This window comes from Chinchilla lanigera, unplaced genomic scaffold, assembly GCF_000276665.1.
Source record: "Chinchilla lanigera isolate Chin_1 unplaced genomic scaffold, ChiLan1.0 scaffold00009, whole genome shotgun sequence".
Taxonomy (NCBI): domain Eukaryota; kingdom Metazoa; phylum Chordata; class Mammalia; order Rodentia; family Chinchillidae; genus Chinchilla; species Chinchilla lanigera.
In genome coordinates, this window is record NW_004955410.1 from 32,893,164 (window position 1) to 32,921,077 (window position 27,914).

Genomic DNA, 27,914 nt, shown 5'->3' on the forward strand with positions numbered 1-27,914 from the left:
TTTAGCCAGTGTCAGTAATCCCACTGAAGGCCATAGCAACCTCATGCTGACAGATGACACTCTAAACTCAAGGAACCTGTTCTGTGACCCAGGCTTCATCTGCTAAATTCCCAGCTAGGCCCAGAAAAGAGGTGGCAAAGCCATTGAGGATCTATTGAAGACCTGCAGCTTTACCTCGGCTACTATTACTGGCACTGCAATGAGTCACAGCCATTGTCTGATCCTTTGTCCTGAAGAAAAGGCCACTGACAACTAAATGCTTTGTCATATCTGATAATTTTTAACCTTAGTCTCCAGATGTAGTAAAGAAAAACCTTCTCCTGCTGGAAATAAAGAGATTATCATAGTAAAAAGCTGAAATCTCTATTCTGCATATCAGCACTCAGAGGAACGAGAGGGTAACTATAGTGAGGTGGACATTCTCTTTGAACCCCTACTTTATGGAAAACTTAACGTAGTTCTCAAAGTCCTTCCAGACCACACAAGAGACTCACTAAAAACTTTTCTCTAGAGGTGTAGGAGGGATGGGGACACAAGATTATGAGGAATCCCGGGTCTGGAATCTGAATTTTTAACAGGCTCTCGTGGAACTGCCTTAAGCCATTCTTCTTCTTTACCAAATTTGCCCAAAGACCAATTCTGAGGAGAAACTCTGTTAGTGCAACATGAGAGAAGCCTGAGTCTCCTCCCTTCCTCCCTCTTTAAGCCTGGAGCTTGCCCACGGTATCACTTCCTAAATCACAGGCAGCTGCCCTTCTCCAGAGGAACACACTTCAGCAATTCCAGTAACCGTGCCCCAGAAGATCAGAGATAAAATACCTCACATTAGAAGCTAATACATATCAAGTGGGAGAAAACAAAATGAACAAATTCAACTTAGTTCAAATTTGGAGCTCAGTGGCGCTTAATTATTCTCTTACTTAAATGTCTTTTTGTGCCATTTGTTTACATTAACTGCAAAAGTTAACGTGACAGTGGCATAATGATTATTTTAATGAATTATAGCCTCTCAGTCTTTGGGGAAATTTTGTGTAACAGAAAAAACAGCAATGATTCCATATAAACCCCTGGCGATAAAGTGGAGATAACCTTTTTTCCAGTAAGCAGTATACAAAAAAGAATAAAGGGAACCTATCACTGTGGTCCCTCCGACTCACCTCCCAATCAGTGCAAAGAAAACAGGAGTTTGGGGAGTTGGAAAAACATAACATTGTAAAAAGCCTTTGAACTTTCCCAGTGGACAGGACACAGGGTCAAGAGAAACAGCAGCTTTCACTTTAATGCACACATCAGGAATACATGTGGAGAAGGGTACCAGTTAGTTCTTATTCCTGGTCTGAAGAGTTTAAGTGCCTTGCCTCTGAGAAAGACCTGCATGCATCTGAGAATTTCTTTTCCTTAAGTATAAAAGAACAATTCATGAACATCACAGGTTGTTCCAAGTTTCTGGTCACCCCCCTTCTCTCACTAGTTATTATGCATAGAAAAGAGGCTTCAATTTCAAAGCAACATTCTCATAAATGTCTCCATGTCCCTATTTTAATCTATGTTTGTGTGCATGAGAAAAGAAGAAATTACAAATTAAAATATTCTTGTAATGTTCTTAAAGCTTTCACTGAACATTTCAGGTTTAATTATGAAAATCAGTGCAATTTCAGAGTGGATGTTATTAAACAACAGCTCTCAGGAAGTGATTCTACTGATTAAATGGGAAATATTGTAAGTCAGACTGATGTGTTTGACATTAGAGTTCAGGTTATGGAGGAGTGAGAGAAAACACATATCCTTCCTGTGTTTAAAGGACTTAAGAAGAGACAGAAAATATAGGACCAAAAAATGAGAAGTGTATGTACATCACACACACACACACACACACACACACACACATACACACACATATCTGTATATGTATCACAAATTCACCTACTGTTTGTACCTGAGATGAGAGGAAGAACTGTGAATATCTAATCAAGATGGCCCTAGAGGGCTTTTTCTTCATGTTAATTAAGAAGTAGCCTCACCCCCAATTCCATGAATAACTAATTAGTCTTATGAAAATATCATCAGGTCATATTTTGTCAGGTTTCAGAGAAAGACAATGGCTTCAGCAGAGGTCAAACTTTTGATTTCCCTGAAAAAAGTGGGCCAACTCCATAGTAAACAAGACGAAAAGTCAACTAACCCAATGACCCTGGGCCCCAGGACAGCCCCATCTGGGAATCCAGAGCTGAAGCATATACAACATGGGTATCAGTCTCAGACAAGTGAATTTCAATCAACAGCTGCCTAGAGAAATACTTCAGCCTTTGGGCTCTTAGAACTATTCAATATAATTTTTTTAAGTTTGGCCACTTGGGAATAATTTTACAGGATTTAGGGCATTTGAATGCAAACATTTGTATGACTTCCTGTGGAATATTTAACTCACTGGGAGTCTTCAGAAAACATATTTGGGGGGACCATACAGATATATGGAAGGGACAAGGGTTTGGGGACACACACTCATTAACAAAATGTTACTGAGAGCTCACTGTGTGCTGGAAACTGCTATCAAATATTAGCTCTATCTCTAATCAATTTTCAAAATGTTGTTAAATCTTAGTTTCCTCATTTATATAATGAATTTGGAGTGAGTAATCAGATAATGATAGAATTATGAGCACCAAAGATCCTGCTAGTAGTGCATACTTTTGCCATGATATATTTGATTTCCTGTGGCCAAAGTAAGGCAAACTTTACAATGCTAGATCACTGTACAAAACTGAATAACCCTAGGGGAACAAAAAGAAACAAAATTCATTCAGAACTTGAATTTTTATTTTAAAAAATAGGGAGACAAAGAGAATAATTGGAAAAAGAACAGTAAAGAAAGCCTCCTTTTAAACAAAAAAAAACAAATTTAACTATGGTTTTAAGAGGTAACATGCACACTGTAAAACCCATTACTGGTATTACCTTCAATGCTTCAATAACAGCTGGTGGGTAGCTCAGTCCAACCATGTTTGATGTCCGTCTATACATTCTGGGAAAGTCAGAGAGAAAAGTGCAATGTGATTTCTTACAAAGCAGGATGAGGAATCCACAGACTTATACAAAACATTGACAAACAATGAAAAATCAAAATATTTGGGGACCCAAGTTATCTAAATTCCTTTTGTGACATTTTCAAAGTCATTCACATAGTCTCAGTGCTAAGTTCAAAACAAATTAAAGCAACCCCAAACACATGAATCACTGGGAAAAAATTAAAGTCTGTGTGTCCCAGGTTGGAAAGTAAATTATTAAAATGGGTCACCTGATTTTCCCAAAACAATTATAGTACAGTAGACACAGTATACATGAGCCTCAGTGAAGAACTCCTGAGGTAACCCATTTTAGGACTATCAAAAACAAGCAAGAAAAATGTCCCAGGTGAACTTGGAACTCACTACAGAATTCTGAAAACATGCAATTGTGCACAATGGGAATTCAGGGAAAAAACAAATGTATTTCTATGGTAGAGGATAATCCAACCTCAAAGGGCTAAGCAAAGTGTCATGGGGAACTCATACCCCTTAAACTAACTGTCCTCTCTGAGTCAGTTCAACATAGCCCTGACCTGTTCTGAAGGTAGGCACTCCACGTATTTCAAAGGATGATAGAATAGATGAATTTTCTTCTAGAAAAATTAGGTATTAAACTCAAATTAAATCTCTGGTTAAGAAAAAATTTGAACAAAGGAAAAAGCTTGTCCTAACAATACAATAGAGGTTTAAATAGGTATGGTTTTTGTCATTTCCTAGTAAAGACTGCATCCATCCAGAATTTTCAGTGCTTTTAAAGATATCAAAACCACTCTGGCATGTATTTTCGAGCTATTAGAAGCTGGTATTCCTTTTACTGCTTCAGTCATCAAATGGCATCTTTACCTCTCCACAAATATCCCAGCCTGGACTGCATGGACGATGCTCTTGAACCTGGGCTTCTCTTCACTCCTCCTGAGCATCATACCCATCTGCCTTGTGAAGGTGGAGGCCAGCCAGTCTCGGACCTCAGAAGGCACAGCATCTGACTGAATGTCACTGAGCTCGTCCTCCGTATCCAGGAGTCGCCTGAACAGAAGAAACATCACCAGGACACTGAGACCAAATCTGAAGTGAGAGCATGCTCTTCATAACAACTGCTTCTCCTCTACCCAGTGCATACATAAGTGCAAAGAAACCAAAAATTCAATTGACCACAAAAGAAAGTAGCACTTTAAAAGAAAGCACCATTTTAATAAGGCTGGAGAAATCTGAGCCACTTCAGCATGGCTTCCTTGATTGTAGTTGAATGTCACAGTTTGGATCTGGAGTCTCTCCCAAAGGCTTGTTTACTAAAAGTTTGTCCTCAGCCTGTGGCACTGTTGGGAGGTGGTAGAAACTTTGAGAGGTGGGAACAAGTAGGAGGTTTTCAGGCTACTGGGGACATGCCCTTGGAAAGGACTATGGTGTTTAATGCCTCTTCTTTCTCTCCTTTGTTTCCCAGCCACAGGTTGAGCAGCTTTGCTCTACCACCTGCTCCCACCATGATGTGCTGCCTTGCCACAGGTTCAAAAGCAATAGGGCTACTTGACTAGGTTCTCAAGAATCAGGGGGTAAAATAAACCTTTCTTCTTTATAAGCTGATTATCTTGGGTATTTGTTACATGATGGAAATCTTACTAACATACTGAGCAAAGGAACAAAGGGAGGGGTCAAACACACTCTACTTCAGTCTCCATTGGCGACAAGAGCACCCAGGATCCTTACTCCTTGCAGGCTAATAGAACTTGAGTGAAATTTAAAGTTTTCCTTTAAAAATGCTTTCCAAGGAGGCATAAATAACTTCATATACATATCATGTGGTATTATTTTATGCAAAGATAATGAACACTTAAAGACCGTATGACATATTACCCAACTCACAGCAAACCAGTCATCTGACATAATGATCTTAAATAATGATAAACTGATATTCATTCTGATTTAATATGATATAAAAGAAACTTACATTTCTAAATTCAAACAATATTTCCAAAATGCAGTTTTATGGAACAATGATTTAAGCTATCACATTTGTCATTGGTCAGAACACTAGAAAGGAACATAAAAGTGATGCTATATTAAAATCTAAAGTTGTATTTTACACTTACATTAAGCCCTACTAAAATAAAATAAGAAACAAAAGGTTTTTGTGTGTATGTTTCTTAAAATGTATAAATTGAGGAGGACAGTAAACGTAACATTTGGAAAGAAAGGTGCTATAACTTTGATCTAAAATGTAACCCAAAGGTCTCACGTTCAGAGGTTGGGCCTGATCAGAAGGTTCAGTTCACTGCGAGTGTGATTTAGAAGAGTGTATTTTCATCTTGGGCTCATTCCCTCTCCCTCTCTCTGTCTCTCTCAATCTCTCTGCCCCCACCATGTGCTGACAACAATGTGGTAAGCAGTTTTCCTGCACCAAGCCCTTCTACCATGTCATTTTGGCCTTGGTGCCACCACCATAGGCTAAAACTCTGAGGCAAAATAAACTTCTGCTTCTTTAAGTTTCAGATATTGGGCATTTTTGTCTCAATGGCCGAACACTGACTAAGTCAGAAATTGGTAACCAGAGTTGGGCCACTGCTGAAACTGTATCTGACCATGTGGTCTAGAAACCTTTGGGATTGGTTTACAGGAAGATTTTGGAAATGTTTGAAGATATGGGTTAGAGAAGCCATAGAATGTTTTGAGCAAGGGGTAATATGTGATACTGGCAGGAGTTCAAAATACCAGAAAACTGATAGGAAGGCAGAGAGTAAAGGCCAGGCTCAGGAGGTTTCAGCTGAGAATGAGGACTTCATTGGCAGTTGGACTAGAGGCCAACTGTGTTATGGTCTGGCAGAAAATCTGTCAACATATCCTGATATTCTGCAGGACAATGAGAGTATGGGCAGCTGACTAATCTACAGGAGGAAATTTCAAGGCAGTCTAATGTGGGAGCTGAGGCATGAGTATTGCTGGCTGCTTTTAGCCAGATCTACAGGGAGATGAGTGCCAAAAATCAAAGCTGAATAATTCAAAATATTTTGTTGGTGGCCAGAAAGAAATGCCTGTACAATTAGAAGTGAGGAGAACTTGGCTGCTGAACACATTAGTACTAAAAAGAAGCCAAATACTTTGCATCAGGATAATAGAGAAGATGGCTTAAAGGTATCTCAGGAATGTATTTTATATAGTGAGATACACACGAGTCTTTCGGGGCTAGAGGCATAATGTTATGGTTTAGATCTAACATGCCTCCCAAAAGTCTCATGTTCAAAAGTGGGATCTGCTTAGAACAGATGCATCACTGGGGCATAACCTGGAAGGGTATATTTCCTTCTCCAGGTCTTTCTCTCTCGCTGTCCATTTCCTAGCTGCCATCATGTGAGCAACTTTCCTCTGTGCAGCCTTTCTATCATGCTTTGTCTGGATTGGAGCTGGCCTACCACTGACTGAACTCACCGAAACTGTGAGCCAAAACAAAACCTTCTTTCTCTAAATTGTGGGTATTGACGTTTTTCTACCAGCAGCAAGAAACTGACTAATACAGACTATAATATCAGATTTCCTTAAATTAGAAACAAATCACATCACTGCAAAAATAAACCATATCATCCTTAGATTATAGTGAAATACTTTCATATTAGAATGTGGCAAAGAAAGTAAAACATCGGAAATAATGATAGAAAAGCTTTTTTGAATTAGGAAAAAAGCTTTTGTATTCAACATTTCAACATTTTTCAAAAGAAAAAAGCAATTTTGTTACTTTCAAGTACATTCTTAGTACAAGGAACTACTTTAACTCTTTCAGATAATTCAAGTGATTAAGAAAATCAATAACATACACATGCGTAATGAAGGAATACTGAGAACAAATATTTCTAAAAAACACTTCAGTACCCTCAAGTTACATCAGGGTATTTTGAATTAAAACAAACATAAATTTTTAGACTGATATTAACAATATGCAATAATTAATAGTACCCTATATATGAGAAAATCTTACCAAAATTGTTAGGATTACTTCTTCTGTTATATTACCTCACTTCATTGTCCCAATGGTCATGTAAGATAAGTTTTACTAGCTTTCTTATAAATGAGGATGCATATAAGGGATGTGACTTGTTCAAGCCTATCCCATTTACTTATGGAAACAAATATTTCAAGCCATTAATTTGATCTATACTTCCTAATTGCCTTGGGGGACAATTTTTAAAAGTTATTTTAAATATCTCATGGTTTCTGTTACATAAGAAGCCCAAATTATAAATAAAAAGCAAAGTAAAACATAGATAATAGGAAGTAGAGAGATAAATCTTTCTCAAATGGGAAGGGGACCAAGAGATGGGAAAAGAGTTGAGGAGGGAGAGGGAGGGGTTGAAGAAAGGAATTAAAATGCATTATACATATATACCAGTTCTACACAATGAATGTAAACATTATGTACTACAAACAAAAAAATATGCTATTTAACAGAAAATTTAGCATCACTTTACTTATCTCTCTTGTTATTTTTTAGCTCACCTGGTTTCATCAATATATACAGATTCAAGCACTGTGGCTGCATATTCCAGATTCTTCTTAAGATCTACCACTGAAGCCTCCCCTCTCTCTAACTGTTTGACCAAGGACCGTAACCTAGGGGGAAGAAAAGATATGGTTTCATTAGACTTGAGGAAGTAAAGAATAATTCTTCAATTACTGGACACATATTTTACACCATTAGATATCCTTATTTGTTCCAAAACATCTGAAAGGAAAATAATCATGGACCAAAGGAATAAGATATAAAATAAATAATATATTTTTTCCCATTGTTAGAAAAGAGCAAAAATTTTCTAAGCAACCAGGCCTAATGATCCCCAACACTTTCTAGCCACCTTTTATCTTTGAGGTGCTAAATTATCACTGATTTTGTTTTTTCTTGGAATTTTATTTTCTTGATATTAACTAGATATAGTAAAGTATGGCCAGCAGCACTTTCACCTAATATCTCTTAAAATTTTGCTGTGTTCTGGCATTTTGTTCAGCACTGGTCATTAAGAACAGAAGACTACAGTCCAGGGATGCTTCAAAACAGATGAAAAGATTTAAACCACCACAATACCCAGAGAAGATTGCCATATAAATAGATGAATGTAAACCATTTTGCTGCATAGGAAGAATCCTTGTGAAAGTAGAAACATGCTATGTTTTTAAAAATGAGGATGGATGATAAGCAGAGGCATTCTAGATAGTCCAGGAGAAATAATAAAACAAGTATTCCTATTTATATGAGCATTATGTGCACAGAGGACTTAGTATATATGAGGGCAATAAAATGCCTGCAGGTGTTCAAAGTGCAATAACTGGGAACAGTATAAATACCACGGAGATCTGGAGAGGAAAAGACTCATCAGGCTGTTTGACAGCCAGCAAAGAATGAGTGCAGACTCTAAAAACAAACCGGTTTGAACCCCACTTTATACCGTAACCGCTGTACCACACTAGTTAAGTTATTTATCTTTTCTGAGTGCAATCTATAAAATAGAAAGCTGACTATAAACTTTCCCAGTTGACATAAAGATCAAATGAAATTAATATAAATTAATGCTTTTTTTAAAAGGCAATTGTTTTCAAAACAAGATGATGGGACATTAACAATGGTTGTTGGGGCTGGGGATTTAGCTCAGCGGCACAGTGCCTGCCTGGCAAGTGCAAGGTCATGAGTTCAATTCCTGGTACCGGAAGAAAAACAAAAACAAAAACAAAAACAAAAAACAAAAATAAATGAGGCAACAATGGTTGTTATATTCCTTTTTACTGTTTTTGTGTTGTTTTGTTTTTGTCTTTGTCATTGTTATTTTGTTATTGTTTTTTTCTTTTTAAAATTAAAAAGGCAACTGTTTTAATTATTATCATTGCTGTGATTCAGGGGCCTTGATCATCATGGCTAACAAAACAAAAATAATTCTGGCTGGATATTTGAGCCCACTGGTATCAAATCAAGTCTTCATTTCCCCTTGGTTTATGTAATTTGCCCTCATCTTCCAAAATATCCTCAGATTTGACTCACAGGGCAGCATAGATTGACTTTTGGCAAGGCATAAACTATTCCTCTCCCAGTGTTCACTAAAATGACAAAAAATAATGAGAAAAATTCTGGATCAACCTTAGCAAGCAAGAGAATTGATTATATGAAAATAATTTTTATGCTATAAAATACAGATGAGATTAGATTGAGGGGAATCTCCAACCTGTCTTGTGGGGAAATACACAAGGAAAGTCAGCAGAGGCCTCTGCAGGCTTGGAGGTAAAGGTCAGTCTTGTGGACGCTCTTAGCAACATTAGGAAATATTCTGGATCGTAGAGGCTGTACCAGCATGCAGAGTTGGCCCAGAAGGGCCTGCCAGTCACCCACAGACAACAGACAGCCCATCTGCTGACGAATGGGGAGATGGCAGGAGAAAGCCCTGACTGCTATTCCAAATAAGGATTGGAAGCTCCTCAGCAAACACATTCCTGGCTAAGTCTGCCTCCAATTCTGAGTCTCACCTCAAGGGGCCTGGCTACCTCTAGGCTGTTTGGACTTTGCACTGGGAAAGGAAAAGGAGAACAACTGCAACTTTTCAAAAATGTCCTCCTTCTGTTGGAGCTGAAAGATTCTACCAGGAATTTAACACGCATCTCTGAAATAAGTCTTCCCCATTCTCCAAATCTAAGAGCAAAGAGCAAAATAGAAAGAAAAATGAGGGAAATATGACTAATAGAAATAAGAATAAGAGGTTCTTATCTACCTATAACAGGGCTTCCACAGGAAATAAACATACAAAAGTGTCTTTAATTAAAATAAGTTTTCCTAGACTAAAATCAGACCCAGATAAACAGGTGAATAGGGACCAAATAAAACTACGAAAAAAAAAATAAATGAAACATCTGACATACGCTGTTGTAAGTTTTTATTTCAAAAAATAATTTTTAAGGAACTTCAAAAGGTTTGAGGAGATGAAACATGTTGGTTTCAAAGTAACAAAACTTCATGCTGGCCATAGACACCTACCATGTCAAACACCAGAAAGCAATTTAACAACAGTAGCCGGTGTGGAGAACAGCATGGTATAACCGAAGATAGTTATGCCTATACCTAATAGAATTTCCTTGTACATATGATACCAACAAAGATATTGTCAGGTGTTGATAGGTTCAAAATGTTATTATGCAAGAGCTTTGTACATAACCAAAACAAACTTTGAGGCATACTCCAGCACAGTGATCTTCCAAGGTTGCGCACTCACAGCTTTCCAGTTCAATGGACTATAGATTCATGGCCTAGAGTTAACTGAGCCAATCTGTAAAACCAGCAAGTAGTTTCAAAAATCCCTGAAAGAAGTGGCCAATAAAATGTAATGCTATACATTGAAGCATTTTTGAAAATTAAAAAAAAAATAGCAATAACATTATGCTGTTTTGTAACCTACTGTTTCACTTAACGGAGTGTACCTTTTCACCTCAATAAAATCACATCAACATCGTGATCTCTTAATGATGTAGTAACTCACCCCGATGCTAATACTACAAAGACAACTAAATATGAAAATAAGCTGACACTTCTGTTCCTAAAATATGGTCCTATTCTTATGAACTAAAATCTAAGAGTCAAGAAGCGATTAAAATGATTAAGAACCTTATACAGATTATGGATTCATACCAATTATTTTAAATAATTCCTACTCCCAGGAAATCACAGTGTTATGGTCTATATCTAGATGTCCCCTCCAAGCTTCATGCCCTCATAGGCAAGGCTTTGAGAAGACGACTAGATTACGAGGGTTTAGAGCTGGCTTGCTGTTAGGATGTGGGGTCTGGTCAGAAGAGGTGGGTCATGGAGAGCATGGCTTGGAAGGATTTCTCTCCTTCCTCAGCTCCTCCCTTTGCTCTCTGTTTCCTGGATGCCAGGAAGTGAGCCACTTTCCCTCTGTCAGGCCCCTCTCCCATCATTCTGCTCTGGAGCCAGCTGTTCTTGGACTGTAACTCTGAACCAAAATTAATCTCTTCTCTTTTACTTTGCACATATCAAGTATTTTGTCCCAGTGATGAAGAAAATGATTAGAACACTTTATGGAGGGTATCAAGTTGTAAGAGCCTCATGTTATCTTGTTATTAGGAAATTTGGGCTCCAGGCCAGAGACAGAGTAGAACTCTCAGAGAAAGCATCACTTGGAAACCCCACTCAGTAGCTTAGATCAGCAGCTCTGAAAAGCAGCTCCACAAGAAAACCTCAAATTCTGTGCAAGGGTCAGCAGTACAAGTGACTCCTCCTTGATGTAGATCACTAGTGGCACCACTGAGCAGTTTTATTTGTTTATCGGGATGGTGTGATCCAAAGTAAAACTGTAAACAAAAACAAAATTTACCAAAGGGCTTCTACTGACACAAATACTTTCAAATGACACAGAAATAAAGTACTTTTAGGATGCACCCCCAATTCTGTGTCTACCTCACTTTTTAGCTTCTGAGATAAGTGGAAGATTCCACCAACATCCTGGCAGGTAGAGGAGGGAATTGGGACCATTCACCTTCTGTTTGGGGAAGACCACCCAGCTGACATTTATCTCTCTTGATTCAAGAATGATTGAGCAGGAAAAAGATCTATGAAAAGATTCAGCAATGAAGACAGAGAACATGGCACACACAATGCAGAGAAAGGACTCACTTTTCAAACAAACTTCACCAAAGGAAAAAGAAGTAAATTTCAGGGAGCATGTGCTATTGATTCAATAAAAATCAGGAAAGAATAGATTTGTGGAACCCAGAACCAATGTGATAAATAGGGAACAAGCCAAGGGAGAAGAAGCAATTTAAAACAAACAAAACCTGACAGCAGAAAACCAATAAAAAATTTTTAAAAGATGCGGTAATCAACTTTCTAAACACCCACCTTCTGTTAGACCCAACCCCCACGTCAGATACAAAGTACAGCTGGAGGCTTCTTTGCTGCACAGCACAGGGTAAAATGTTGCATCACTTCAGTTACCTGTGCCCTCAAGCCCAGAACAAGCCCTGGAAGCAGGCTTCTCTGCATCCCTGTCAGTACGGGATGGATAAAGGAGCTGAAGGAAGGAGAACAGGTGAGAAGAGTTCTGAATGCTGTATCTTGGAATTCAAAAGGCAGCTGAAGTAGAGGAGAAAGTCTTTTTTCCCCACAAAAATAATACCTACGAGCAATGGTGGCTTTCATCAGGAAGCAACTTATTGGCTCAACTTTATAACTTAGAAAACTGTCCCATGGATGAGGCATTATCCCTTTCCTAGCTGAGGCCCTGAGAACCCTCCAAGGCAATGCTGAGAGCAGGTGCAGTTGTTGAGTTTTAGCCTCTGCTAGAATGAAATTATCAGAAGAGCAAAAGCAAAAATACATAGGCATAAAAAGCTACACAGATACATTTCTTACATCTCTTTGTTCTGCATGACATGACTCCTTTTGAGGATGGATAAGCAGCTCCTAAAATATCTGTGTGGCCATGGTGGCTGTTCAGACTGACTTTGTTTATTTAGAAAGAATGCAAAAGAGAACTGGATCCTTTACATGTCCCAGTGAATCGTGAGTCCTAAAAGCTCATTTGAATAAAACACTCCACTTCAGTTCATCACATCAGTGCAGTATGTGCATGACACTGGTGTCTCTGTGTTCTTTTCACACCCCACCACCTCCACGTCACTCCTGTGCCCTGCCACTTGTCCAAATGCCATGCAAAAATAGCCTTAGGGTTTCTGAGTGTGATGGCAGAGAGGGAACAGAACTAAGAAAGCAAAGGGGAAGAAATGTCCAATGAGCAAGGCCTCTCCGGTTAAGGTGGCATCAAGGTTGTGCTAGAGACCAAGGAGGAACCAGCTGGGCACACAGGGCAGGGCGGGGAGAGGGTGGACTCGGAGCCCAGAGCAGCCTGTGAACAACCGTGCTTGGAGGAGTCCCGGGGCTTCTGGAACTCAGGGCCCATTAAAAGATAAAACTTCAGAAGGCAGGAGCCACCTCACAGTGGGCTTAGTGTGCCAAGCTACCGAGGTCTAATTTTTTCCTAAAGATAATAGCAGCCCACACAGAATTTCTGTAAGGGAAAGGGGAGGTAGTGGGGTAAGACTTGCATTTTCGAAAGCTCAGTCTGACAGGAGAAAGGAGTGTGGTGGTCCATGAGTGGCAACATTGTGCAACAGGCCTTGTGGATCTGTGGAGTCTGTAAATTTAGATTCAATCTTAAATCAAAAATATTTGAGTTCCTGGTACCGGAGAAAAAAAAACCAAAACAAAACAAAAAAAAAATTTGAGAGAAAAAATTGCATCTAGGGTTACTTAACATACAGATGTTTATTTTTTATTATTTTATTAGATGTTTATTATTTTTATAAGTCCCTAAGCAATATAACAGCTATTTACATAGCTCTTACATTGTGTTAGGTATTATAAGTCATTTAAAGACGATTTAAAGCATATGTGAGAGGGGCTGGGGATTTATCTCAGTGGCAAAGTGCCTGCCTGGCAAGCACAAGGTCATGAGTTCGATTCCTGGTACCAGAAGAAAAACAAAGCAAACAAACAAACAAATAAAGTATATGTGAGAATATACTTTACATGAAAGTTATATGCAAATAATACATAATTTTATAAAAGGACTTAAATATCAATAGATTTTTGGTATCTGTGAAGGTTCTGGTGCCAATACCCCACAGTTAACAAACTTGACAGCAGAAGTAATCAACAAAGCTGAAAGCTAGCCTTTGGAAAGTTTAGTAAAATTGACAGCTGAAGCAAGACTGATCAAGAAAAAAACAGAAACAACTAGGCATGGTAGTGCATTCTGAGAGGTTTAAGCAGAAAAATCACACATTCAAGCCCAGTCTGCATAAGTTAGTGATTTGTAGAGGTCCTGTCTCAAATTTTAGAAATGAAGAAAGAAGGAAGGAAGGAAGGAAGGAAGGAAGGAAGGAAGGAAGGAAGGAAGGAAGGAAAGAGAACAAGAAAGAAAGAGAGAAAAGAAAGAGACAGTGAAGGAAACAGAAAAGACACAAGTAACCAATATCAAGAATAAAAAAGAATATAATTACATAGATCATACAGACTTTTAAAAAAGAGGTCATGAATAATACTTTCCTGCAAACATTTTAAAATTTAGATAAAGTGAAAAATTCTATAAAAAGTTTACTTATGAAAATAGACATAAAAGATAGAAAATATAAATATTTCTGTATCAAAGAAATCAAACCCATAATTCAACTCTTTCCCACAAAGAGAACTACAGACTTCTATCACTTTCCAAAGTGTTAATTTGTTCAAACATTCAGTGAGAAAATAACACAAAATCTTCCAGAGAATAGCAGAAGAAGAAGCACTTTCCAGCAGCTCATTTTATGTGGTCACTGTATTCTTCCCAAAAACCAACAAGGACATTAACAGGCCAATCTCTTTCATGAACATTATGCAAAAATCTTAAGCTTTTAAAAAAATAAAGTCAGTGGTAAGTAAAAAGAATTAGCACTCACCAAACCAAACTTGAAATGCACTGTTGGCTTAAAATTTATAATCAAAAATTATTGTAATAGAAATAGAGGGCTGGGGATGTGGCTCAGTGGTAGAGTTCTTGCCCTGCACATATGAGGCCCTGAGTTCAATCCCCAGCACCACAAAAAAGAAAAAAGACATAGAAGAGAAAAATCATATGATCACTGTAATAGTGGGAAAAAGTATTTGAGAAAAAGCATTTGAGAAAATAACAAAGAAGAAAAAGTGACAATTCCTAAATTTGATATTGAATCTTAAACAAATAAACAAAAAGAGCCACAGCAAATATCATACATATAATTAAAATACAGAAAGTTTCCTGTTGAAACAGGTAATAACATGATGCCTGCTAGCATGACTTTAAGATGGTCCTGTAGGCTTCATCGGTTACATAAGAAAAATAGAAATAAATATGGGAAAGAAAAAGTAAGGTTGTCACTCTAGATGAAGTCATGCCTAGATAGATCACCTAAAAGAATTTGCAAATAAGTTATTACAATTAAACTTACCAAGATCATTGGCTAAACAGGAATAAAGAGAAAAATGGTAGTATCTACAAAATATCAAAATAAAACATATCTAGGAATAAATTTTACAGAAGATTTACACTTTTTTCTTTTTTTGGTACCAGGAATCAAACTCAGAACTTTGTGCTTGCCAGGTGGGCACTGTGCTACTAAGCTATATCCCCAGCCCTTAAATTCTTATATAAAGAAATAGTAGGATATTATTTTGCTTGTTTGTTTGTTTATTTATGTCTTTTGAAACAGGGTCTCACTATGCAGCCCAGGCTGGCCTTGTACTCACAGTGATCCTCCCACTTCAGCCTCCTGAATGTTGGGATTATAGGTGTGCACACCACACCTGGCAGTAAGATATTACTAAGATAATTTTAAATGGCCTAAGTAAATGGAAGGATAGTCTGCGTTCATAAATTGTGCATTTTATAAAATATGGATTATCCCTAGGTTCATTCCCAAATAAATTTCTCACAGATCATTCCATGTAAATTGCTAGACTAATTCTAAAATTTAAAAATGCAAAGAACCAAACATACCAAAGTGGCTTAACGTGAAAGAACAAAGACGAAAAATTTGTATCCCCAAATATCAAATTTATCACAAAACATTTAATTCTGAGCCCTTATCCTTTTACCAGCTTTCTATTTCAATTCTCTTCCTCTAAATATTCATCGGGTAAGAAGACAAGTACGTGCATTTTCAAATTAATATAAGTGTAGCATGAAGAAGACAAGGAAATTTGCCACAGAGAGAGAGAAAAGGAAGAAAGAAAAGAACAGAAAAAGAAAATGAAGGGAAAAGGGGGAAGCAAAGGGAAGGGCAAATGGAGGAGAGAGGGGGGAATGGAAAGGGAAGGGAAGGAGAAAGAAGCTGGCCGTGGTTATGCCTGCCTGCAACGCAGCATTCTAGGAGGCTGAGGCAGGAGGATCACAAGTTTGAAGCCAGGCTGGAGAAATAAGCAAGACCTTGTCTCAAAATAAAAAATAATATAAAGAACTGGAGGTGTAGTTTTGTGTAAGGGCCCAGATTCAATCCCAGTACTGAAAGGAAAAGAAGGAAGGGAGGGAGGAAGGGAAAGAGGGACAGAGGAAAAGGAAGGGAAGGAAAAAATAAAAAGAGTCGAATATAAGTTGCTTTTGAGTTATCCTTCTCCATTCTTTGGTTGTCCTCTGTACCCTCTCTTGGTTGTTGTAAATCTCATTCTTGCATGGCTTGTTTTCACAAAGCTGTACCACAGGGCTTCCCACGCGAGCACTCTTTCAACTTCTGCCCCACCGACTCAGTCTCCTTCTGCGTGTATGGGAATGGGAAGGAACGAGCAAGAGAGCACTGTGTGTGCACACGCATGCCAGCCTGACCAATGTGAATACTGCTCAGAAAGCACCTCCTCTTCCAAGAAGAGCCCCATATTTTCATGGTTCTGCAGAGGTACTACGATCTAGGTTTAAGATTTCAATCCATACAGTTTTTAATATTGATCTTATACCTTTGGAGTTCTTGAAAGAAAAAAAATGTGATTTAGACAGGGTCTCACAAAACACTGTTTCTTAAAAACCAGTTTATCTTAAAAGCGTTTTTACTTGTGCTCATTTCACATACTTTGTCTAAAGGAAATACGTACTGGTTTTAAAAATATAAGGTGCACAGTTATGCTAGGAAAATTATCCCTAACAGCAAAGATCCCTGTAATGTTTAATGCTAGATGGGTCAGGCTTATTGGAAGAGAATGTTACGGTCAGGACCTGCATTAATGGGCTATGTTTTCCAAGAGCAAGAAAGAGTACAAAAGCAAATACAGAGTAGCATTACGAATCCATGAGGAGCCATGCAAGGGACTGGATGGGAGACGGAGGTAAAATCCTGCCAGGCTTCCAAGACGTAAGCTCCGGAAGCCCTTTTTCATTAACAGCTATTCATGTGGGAAGAATCACCGCCACTTTTCTCTGGTGATAAACATGCCACTTCAACAACATCTGTCTCGATAGACCAAAGAAAGAAGAAGAACTAAAAACATCTTTGAGTGGTGGTAATAAGAAAAGGAAGATGAGAAGAAATGGGAAGAAACATTTGCAGGAAGCCTCAGGCTACACCCAGGAACAGAGACATCTGCTCCACAAACAAGTGAACTCGGCCCTTAGGCTCCCCTGTTTCCCAGTCCTGAACTCCATTTCTTATTCAATCTGAACTGCAGCATGATTATCCAGAGACACTTAGGACCCCTCACCCTACAAGATCACGGGAATTCTACCACCCTAGAAATACAATGTACGGTGGTGACTCTGTGTGCTGTGGACAAAGGGCTGCTGACCTGCACCCGGCAGTACTTCAGATTTCTCTGTAAGACTGAGAGGATTAGGGGAAGCAGCAAGCTTCAGAGCTCACATCCTGCGGCAGAAGAACTGATGTCACTGCCGAAGAGACAAAAGGCACCGGTGATTTTTTTTTCCAGCACCAGCAATTACTTTTCACCAGTTAAACGCAGTTCACAGCGTACACAGAAAATTCTGTGCTGAAGGGAGCGCTCAATAAATATCAGTTTGATAAATAAGAGAGGAGTAGATTCATTCATTAGCACTCAAAAAAACACAATTTGAATAAAGTAAGAAATTATCTGTACAGAAAAAGAAATACTATGTGTTTCAGTGAGATAAGCCCCAAATTGCCTTTTTTCCTACTTCTACTTTTTTCTTTCCTCACAGAAATAAAATTAATTCATGGATAAAACCTCTCAAATAATGGCTAAAGAGATGCTGAATTAGCACAGGTCTCTTTCCTTAAGATTCACTTCAAAAGAATTATAGAAAGAAAAACCCAAACCTCAAACAAAACTATGAGGATGCTCTGAAGTGACCTGAGGCTGTGGGCTGTGCACGCGTTCATGAGCGTGGGAACAGTTCCTAGCCTGGGATGGAGGCAGCCCTGCCTGGCAGGTAGCAAGGAACAGTCAGTGTCTGCTGGGTCCTTTTCCCTCCACCGGGCCCAGGGGACAGTGGCTGCTCAGATCCATGGTGATTCGCCATGCCTCTAAGGGTTAGGGGACTCTAAGAACTAAATCAGTGTTGTTGGTCCCACCTGTGGCTCCACTGAATTCTGGGACTGTCCCAGAAAGAAAAAGAATGGGAAAGATATATTGCTTTTAGGAAGCAGGGAGGAACTGGCTACTTCCCACTGTCCAGAATCATCACCTGTTCACACCTTGCCAGTACAGAAGCTGCATAGTATAGCGCAGCTGTAGGTGCAGAGGAGGTGGGTTCTGCAGAGGGCCAGCCAATCTGCTGGACCTCCATGCTGCCATCCAGTCTTTGAAACTCATTTTTCCTTTTAAACTTCTAGTCTTTCTACCTGGGTGACAGGATCAAAGGGTGTATTCTATATTCATGAACCTTGTTCACTTTATAACCCTATTAAACTGAGAGATGCAACTTCCACTTAACTGAGACAACCCCCAAACACTTGGTAACAATACTGTGAAGAAAACAAGAATTGTGTTGAGTGAAAAAAGCCAGTCACAAAGGATTATGTACCATAAGATTCCATTTATGTGACAATCTTGAAATGCCTGAATTCTGGAGGGGAGACAGGTGAGTGGTTGTCAGGGTTTGTGGCAAAGGAAGAGCGGGGGGAGGATGTGTATGAAAAGGGTGGCACAGGAGGCCCAGCGACGACGGAACTGTTCTGTGACTTGACTGGAGTGGTAGATGCACAAACTTACCATGTCAAGATATTGTACACAACTACATACACATGCATGACACACACCCACAAACAGTAAAACTGGAACTTGAAAAGAACTGGTGGATTGCACCAATGTCTGTATCCTTGTGGTAAAACTGTAGTACAGTTTTGCACGATGTTTCAGTCTTAATAACTGAGTAAATGGTCTATGGGAATTTCTCTATTTAATATCATTCAATAATATGAATCCACAATTATCTTAAAATTAAAAGTTTAACTTTTAAAAAGCAGAATGCAATCATCCCACCGAAGGGAACACTGATAAGAGGCGGCAGAGCTGTCCTTTTCCCAGCTGCTTTTCTGAGTGCCTCTCTGTGCATGTGGCCTAATTAGTGTCTCTCAGGTCCTTCTGTTTCACTTCAGCAGCAGTGGGGAGGAAGGGATAAATACATGGTCACCATGAGTTTTGAGCATGTCTGATAATTCTGAGTAGAAGCCAATGAGGGCCATATTCAGTGACATTTGGAGGGAAACGGACTCAAACCTGGAGAAAACCTTGAGAAAGACTGATGAAGCTTCTTCAGACCAGCCCAGGAACATGAGATGCCAGCAGACAGTTGTGACACTAACAGGATGAGGGAAGAGGACCTTGGTGACGTCACTACAGGGCTACCCATTCCACTTCTACTGGCAGAAATACCTCAGGAACTGTAAGGTACACAGCATGATTCACAATTTTCTTCTTCTCTTCAGTTTATTCAAAATAGATTGCTTCTTCTTTTTTTTTTTTTTTTTCTTTTTGAGACAGGGTCACACTATGCAGTTCAGGCTAGCCTTGAGCTCACTTTGGAGCCCAGGCTGGTCTCAAACTTGCAAAGACCCTCCTGCCTCAGCCTCCTGAGTGCTAGGGTTACAGGTGTGCACCACCACACCTGGCAATTGCTTCATTTTTAAAGTTAATTTTATCATAGACAGCTAAGTTAGGTAGAAATATTATAGGCAGACAGGGCTAGTCCCTCAAGGGAGTCAGTAGAGGAGATGAGAACATATTACAACTGTGACTGGAGGTGCATCTGTTGGAGGCCAGGACCTAGGATAAAGACAAAATGACCAGGCCTACCTGCCTCCCAGAGAGATAAACAAATTAACATTAACATCAGTTACCCTGGTGGGTGGCCAGAACCCCCTGGTTGGTCTCTTTCTAAAAAGTTCTTACTCTTTCTATGTGCCCTGGCTCCGTGATTTACTTCCCCATACTACCTAAGAGGCTAAACTTGTAATCTCATTGGTTGATCATAGTTTTGTCCCACTCTGTGCTCACCTCATGCTCTGTGCCCACCTGTGATTTGCTCCTACCCTGCAATTTTGCTCTAAAAAACTTACTCTGTAAAATGGGGTCCACAGTAACCCATATTTTGGGTCCCCACCTGTCTTTCAGGAGCTATCTCTCAATAAATATTTCCTACTCTTAACCTCCATTGTTCCTTAGGATTCATTCTTTGGTTTTGGGGAACACAAACTTGATATCTGACATCTAGCAGATTGAGAGTTACATTTATTTCCCCTGTATCAGTTTCACTAAGGCAGACTGGCCAGGAACAGTTTTAAAAGGAAAGAAATTCACATGTACCCCTCAGCTTCTGGTAGCCATCACTATACTCTCTGCTTCTATGGATTCAAGTGTTTTAAATTCTCTCTATAGAAGATCATAGTATATGTCTTTCTGTGCCTGACTTATCTCCCTTCATGTAGGTCTTCTGCAGAGTGAGTGAGGAAAGGGAAATCGAAAGGTAAAGTTTCAGTTAGGTAAGTCTCAGCAATCTGTGGTGCAGCATGGAGACTCAGGTAAATAATGACATGTTATATAATTGAAAGTTCTAAGGATGGATTTGAAATGTTCCCACCATAAAAAATAATGGTAAGTGTGCAAAGTGATGGATATGGTAATTAGCCTGATGTGATCCTTCCACAATGGATACATGTATTGAAACCTCACATTGTACCCCACAGATGTATGACCACCGGTTTTCAATCAAGACTGAAATTAAATTTAAAAATGAAGACTTAGTTTCATTGAACAAAAGAAGGAAACTCAGAGCTGGGTCTAAGCTACTGTACGGAGGGCAGGAGGGTGCCGAAAGAACACGACCTTTTGAGTGGAGCAGTCACTTCCAATCAACAAGAAGACACTTTGCAGACTGTTAATGTTCCAAGCTTTGTTTTAAACCTAACTACCATTCAATTTCCTCCTAACCATAAATCATTTCGTAAATGCCTTGGCTTGGTGAAGGGGAGAAGGTAGGGATCGGGACCTGAAGTGCTTTTCCATTCTTGGTATGTCTACTGAATTCTAATAACTGTGTCAAGAGCTTTTCAATTTTTCTACATGTATGGATAAAAACTGAAAAGAAGGAATTGGGGAGACTTTCCATTCTGGCATCACTCTCTTACTCAGCAGCATGGCCATTTCTCTCTCTGGAGATGAGGATGGGACTCATTTCACTTTCTGTTCTGTTAAAATAGCTCAATGTCTCTCAGTTACAAGCACAAACTTCATAAAAGCTCAGGTACCTAAACAAAGTAAATCCCAACACAGGACCCAACTCACATAGTTATTTAAGAATAAAATCCATCCTGTTAGCTAGTTCCTATCAGAAAGTACACGAAGAGTCTATTTACGGAGGAATTAGCAGCAATAGCAGCAAATACTGATGAATCAAAATGGGTAAAGCACTCCACACGCCCCAAGTAAACTATCCTCCGTATTCGCAGTGGCAATTGTGTGATTTAGAAATACTGTCTTGTGCTTTGGGGTTTGTCCCTCGTGAGCACCATGGGCTTCCACTGTACTGAGAACTCTTCATGAAGCATTTTTAAAACTCCTAAATTGGAGAACATACTTTGTAGGTTTTCTCTTAATGACATTTGAACCCATGTGGTGTTGTAATGTATTACATTATTGCATGTTGCATGTAAAAATAAGAATTCTTTCAGAAGAGTTCTGTTGAGCTTTAGATGCTGGCTTGGGGACTAGAAATAGAAAAAAACAAAAGGATTCTTTCAAATGACTATGAAAGGAAACATAGACAATGAGGGAACCACAAACAGCTGCATACTTGCTGTTGACTCTGGAAGTATGGGTTTCGTTTGTAAAAATCTCTAAGAAAGGGTGGCATGGTACTTACACTTATGCTATCAAGCATTTCTTGAGAGAATTTTCCTCTTTCCCTACTAGGCCATGACCATGAATGACAGGAATGCAGTGACGCTCTCCAGTCTAGTGTCAGAGCACCTGCCCTGTGCAGCTTGCCAGAGCTGAAGCCAGGTTCATAACTGATTATGGGTTTCCCCATTTGGTCTGAGACACAGGTAGGCAGGGTCCAGCCCTGCTGTGAAATGAGAAAGAATAAATGTCTTTGTTAGAGTTAGTACTGGTCATGAAAATTTAAACATACATGGCATGAGGGACAGCAGAAGCTACTTCTGTGTGTGACTTTTTGACTACTGGCACATGTGGGCTATGGACTATGTGTGGTCTGCTTTCTATTCTTTTTCTCTTAGCCCCTACAGAAAAATTTTCTAGGGAAAAAAAAGATGCCATCTGAATCAGAAGTGAAAAGTGACCTATACTTTTGACTTCCTGCACCTAAAACCCTCATCCGTCCAGTGTGGAAATTTCCACCACTTGAATATGCTGATGTAGGACAAGGGAGAGTACTTCATGATTTCATTTCTCCACCTCCACTGCCCACAGCCATGCCCACTATGATGAATCCCCATTGAGCAGTGGCCAGAGGGATGTCAGGAAAGAAGGGTCTGTGAAATAGGATAAGTGTCTCAGGTCAAATTCCTGCAAGGAGAGATTTTGGATGGATGGAAGGGAAAGCAGAGAGCTGAGGAATGTACCCTACATCCTTGTTTTGAACTCAGCAAGGAGATGACTTTCAAGGCTAGACCTGGGATGCCCTTACACCTACCTAGGAAGGTACATCAGATATAGCAGCTCCATTCAGACCGAGGGAGGCACAGTGCAGATCATTTGAGGCTCCTTTGACTCCTGGGCAAGGAGCAGAAAAAGGTCAGAGGTTCCCTGGGCCCTGCAGAGGAGCATGGGAGGGCGATAATACTGCTTACTGCAGGACTGTGAGAGGTGGTACCATGATTAAAGACAAGAGAGACATTTTCCCAAGCCAGGGACCAAGGAGGAGTCACAGGCAGATCTCAGCACGATCCACAGCACCGAGAGCAGTGGAGTGGGGCCAAACTGGTTGAGAAGAAGAGTTACAGACCTTGGCTAGAGATGTCACTAAGACTTCAAGTGATCAAGTGGACAAAACATCAGCACGAAGATAACAGCTATCAGAAAACAACCCAAGGAACCATGCTGTCTTGGAGAGCAACAGGGAGAGGAATAAGGAAATCTGAAAGTATAAGCATCTTATTTTTTTAAATGGTTACTTTAAAAGACTAAATTATTAGATTGGGTGAGGAGGCTGGGGATTTAGCTCAGCGGCAAAGTGCCTGCCTGGCAAGAGCAAGGTCACGAGTTTGATTCCTGGTACCGGAAGAAAAATGAAAAACAAAAAAAACACAATAGATTGGGTGACATTCATGAATAGAATTATAATTAGATCTCTCTCTCTCTCTCCATCTCTTATCTCCACAACACCCCATTACAGACCCAGGAGATGGGCTCACAAAGAACATCAAATCATACACAAGAAATGCAGAAGTCACAGTTTCTTTGTCCCTCTGTGTGTGCTGTGAATGAGGGACTGCCCCTGGGAAGCAGAAATGGATACACATCCATACCTATACTCAGAACACTGACACCTGGCACAGAAAGCAAGCACAAAGACAATGTCATTTCCCATGGTAAACCCTGTGACAGAGATATAGCCAAATGTTTTTAAAGCACAGCAAAGAGGGAAATTACTCCAGGTTGTAGCAGGAAAGGGTTCACAGGTGTTGGCATGCAAGTGGGATTCAATTGTTCAAATTAACCAACAGGTTATGTGTGCCTAGTATCTCTGCTTTCTGTGCTGCACCCACAAGTCCTGAGGGTATAGCGTAGTATAGAAGGTAGACAAGTGCATACGTATCAGTTCTCTTTAAAATAGACTGTACAATGGCCATGATGGAAAAATCCACTGAGCATAGGCTTGTCAACTTCAATGCCTAAACAGCACCAAGAAACCCAAAGTTGAAAGCAATCAGCTGCAGAGCTTCTTGGACCCTTCCACCTACTGCTGAAGTACTTTAGAAGAGATGTTACAAGAAGGAGAAGGCAGCATATGAGCTTCTTTCCAAGTGACTTCTTGAGCTTCACCCCTTCAGATTTGGGGATTTCCTGCTTTTGGCACCCCTGAAGAAGAAGGCAAATATGATTCCAGTACACTACTTATGTCTCACTAGAGCATAAACAACACAACACACCTTCCAGCCCACAGTCTGCTTAGCCAGTCGGAGAGAGTGAAGAAGAAACACACATTGACAAGGAGAAGGGAGGACACCTGGCAGCTGTGAAGAGAGAGTGGGCTGTAGGCGCTCCCAGCTGGAACAGCTGGATAGCCCTTCAGCTTCTGTTGGGTAAGGAAAGTGCCGCCCACTTGAGGTGCCTCCTGTGGGCAGCAGCTCTCACAGCCTCACACAGTGAAGAGGGTGAGGGAGGGAAGGAAAAGTGAGGCAGACTTTAAGAAAAAAAAAAACACCCTCCCCACACCAACATGTAGTCTGTAAGGCAAGGCAGGAAATCAAAAAGAATAGAGATTGAGTATATATAGCAGCTCTTGTAGCAATGATCATGTTTTTCTTTCCTACTTCAGTCTCAAGAGTAGAGGGCAAATGCAGGGTAAGAGGACCACCTCTGCTTTGGAGAGTGAGTCTCTGCTGTCATTTCAAACAGCCTGCCTATTACTGGAGCAAAGTAATGAAGTCATTTCATACTGATACCTAAAACAATCACAACAAAAGGATGTTAAAGCTTGGTTAGTGGTTCTTAAAGGGCTGCTTGAGCACCTACACCTGGAAAAAATATTTAGGTACTACAGGGGGAACTGTTTTGGGTACTACTGTTGGTCTGAGGTCTCACAGAAAAGGCAGAAGATACATTTTCCAGACCCCTGGGAGACAGTAGGGGCAAAAATGGGCCCTGTGCAGTAAATAGCTAAAGCAGGGGAGGCACAAGGAGCTGGGTCACCAGAATAGTTGATTTCATTATCAGAAAGGACGCTTCCTTACTTTTAGGGGGTCTCTCTGTTTCTGTGTGCATTTACTACCTCTCTTAATTTACTTGGTAAGGATTTGATTCCACCACTATTGTTTAGCAAGAATAGCTTCCAAATGCTTTTCTTAGTTATATTTTTGTGGTATGTTTGCCTCTACGGCAAGCAGTCAGCAAGCCTGCAAAACAGATAAGAAGGGAGAGAAGACAGACAGTATCTTGAAGAAGTACTGGTACTAATCACATTGTTCGAAGTTGAGTGCAATGATTCCCAAAGCCATCATCACATTCTAATTTCCTGGGGAGATTTTTTAAAACTATAGAAGCTCAGGCCAGACTTTAGACCCCAGTATGAAATGCCATAATAATGCTGATGATTCTGACCTTGTGAGGCAGACCTAACACTTCCAACCAAATTAATCTGAATAATTAAGCTACTTTGTAAGGGTTTTAGTCATGCTGACCAGTGCTTTTTAAATTATATCCCTTAGAACACTTTTGCCCACCTGATGCTAACACACATGGTTAAAGAAAAGATTTCTGTGTGTAAATATTTTGGAAATTCAGGTTAAACAAAATTAAGCAGTTTGTTTAATCTTTGCCTTCTCAGAGCTTTTAATATGGATGTGCACTCAGATTGTCGGGAATGAGGCAGTCATGACAGCATTTCCCTGATGGATTAGGCGAAGCTTTGTGTTTTCCTCTGTAAATCCGCCAGGATTAGAACGTCTTGCTGCACGGGATTTGAGAAGTGCACCTCAAGCATGGCCATAGAGCTCTACTGCCCCAGATATGCAAGTGTGGTCACAAAATTGAGGATTAAGCAAACCTGAAAAGAAGTGATAATTGTGAACCTTAAAACTAGTTTTGTCTCCTTTTTATACACAGGGAAAGTATCCTGTTTCAAATTAAAATTAAAGGTAGAAAGGAGAAAACATATGATTATGCATTTATGGAAGCAAAATAGTACACTATGGCATGTGACTCTCCTGGAAACCTGTTTCTTTTTATGTTGTTTAACATTTCATTCACCTTTTGAGTTTTCTCTCTTCTTTAAAGTTACATTTAAAAAAAATTTAAAAAATAAAGTTACATTTATATTTTTACCCACATGGTTTCCTAAGTGAAGTGAGAGGAACAGTTTCATGTAATTCAACATAGTTCCCTTTTAATTCAGCAAAGATGAAAAATATTTTAAAACATCTTTTCCTTTTGTTTTCAAGCACTACCTTCCTCTAACATTTTTTCTGTCTCTCGTTGCTGGCTACTTGACATAATTTACAGGGGAAATATGGGCTTACCACTATGACTATGACTATAATAAGTGTGCTGTTATATATTTGGAATACTGTCTGGGAGTTAAGAACAGACCCACAAAATATTAATTCTTCTGTATTTGCATGCTATCAGCTAGAAGAATTTCTGATCAAGACTACAAATAGCTTGACATGATTCACTTTTAAGCTTTTTTCTTTCCAACAATCAGAAAACCAATAATAATTTGTATAACCACTTTAGAACAGTTTCAAATATAATGTTAGTATGTGATTTTTAAAAACATTTTAAAACATATTTTCAAATATTCTCCTAAGTAGTAAAGAGTTTTCTTGTATGTAGATTTTTAAAAATTACAACATATGCAAAAATGTAGGATGAAAATAATTTGTTTTAGTTCTACGAAGTATTAAAGAAGATTTCAAATGAAGTATTTCACAATTAATAAGCATAATTATCTCTGGCATTCCCTTTCATAGTCTCCTACTAGATTTTCTTAAATTTTAAAAACTTGTTTTATTTATATTTCAAAAAATCAGTTATTATGGGAAAGTTATAAAACAATATTAGAAATAAAACAGCAAAGGTAACAGTATATACCTATAAAATTATATAATATAATGTATAATTATTATATTGAGTGATGTATCTACAGATTACTTTTAAAGATTTTTTAACCTTCCCTAAAAAATTATTTGGTAGCATGTTTTCATGTTTAATATACTACATCTCTGTGTTTAAAAGTTTTTCTCCAACACAATTTTAATAGCAATATACAATGTCACTAAATAAATACAAATATATATATCATAATTTATACAATCAATCCACTTATGTACAACATAAAGGTTGTTTCTAATTTTTGATATTATAACCCATATTTAAAGGATTTCATTTTTTGTGTGTGGTGCTTAGGATTAAAGCCAGAACCTCCTAAAAAGTAATCACATGCTCTGTCCCTGATTTACACTCCTAGCCAGATAGTTTTATAACTACATCTTTCTGTATTTTTCTCTTTTATTACTCCTCGGTGTATCTTTCTTTGGTTTAGCAATCCTTACCCCTAGCACAACAGAAGCATGTCTACTTCTCTATTCATAAAACCAGGTAAGACTTTGGGAAGGCAATGGAAATCTATTTGCACAAATATATATCAAAAATATATTTTGTCTTGTTTTGTTTTTCTTGGATTTCCAATGGATATTTTAGAAAGAAGGATTTGAGACAAGATAATCATCTTTAATAAAAATGACTCTGTCCATCCCAAGCCAATTTTAAATGGAGAAAAGTATGTTTCTAGTACAAAGCAGTAAAGAAGGGGCCTTCTATCCTCCCTGCCTTCTGGCAGACACGTCTGAAAGTCCCCAACATTCGTGCAGTCTAGTGCACTGTCACTCAGCAGTGTGTCACTCCCACTTTTAGTCTGTATCAAGTACAGGGATGGATATTCCCATTTAATGCCACTCAGTGGTGGAGGTGATACAGAGCAGCCAAAAGTATTCAGTGATACTGTAAGCCCTAGGAGAGTGCAAAATGCCCAGTTACTAACAGGGCTGTTAAAAAAAGGAAAAAGCATCACAGATAGTGTGTCATGTGTGATAAAGGTGTTAAAACTAAGGGAAATAAAATAGAGTGAAAGAAATTGGGGTGTGGGTATAGGCAAG

The 27,914-nt window shown here is 39.1% G+C and overlaps 1 protein-coding gene across 1 annotated transcript in view; it reads right to left on the reverse strand.

Moving 5' to 3' along the window:
- The window catches only part of Pde1c (phosphodiesterase 1C, calmodulin-dependent 70kDa), a gene marked incomplete in the record, with an annotated part of 467,041 nt that overhangs the window by 102,444 nt on the left and 336,683 nt on the right, over positions 1-27,914 (reverse strand). The window contains 3 exon segments of the mRNA XM_013510635.1: positions 2,956-3,022; positions 3,909-4,091; positions 7,548-7,661. Of these exon segments, the coding sequence (XP_013366089.1) occupies positions 2,956-3,022; positions 3,909-4,091; positions 7,548-7,661 (364 nt within the window).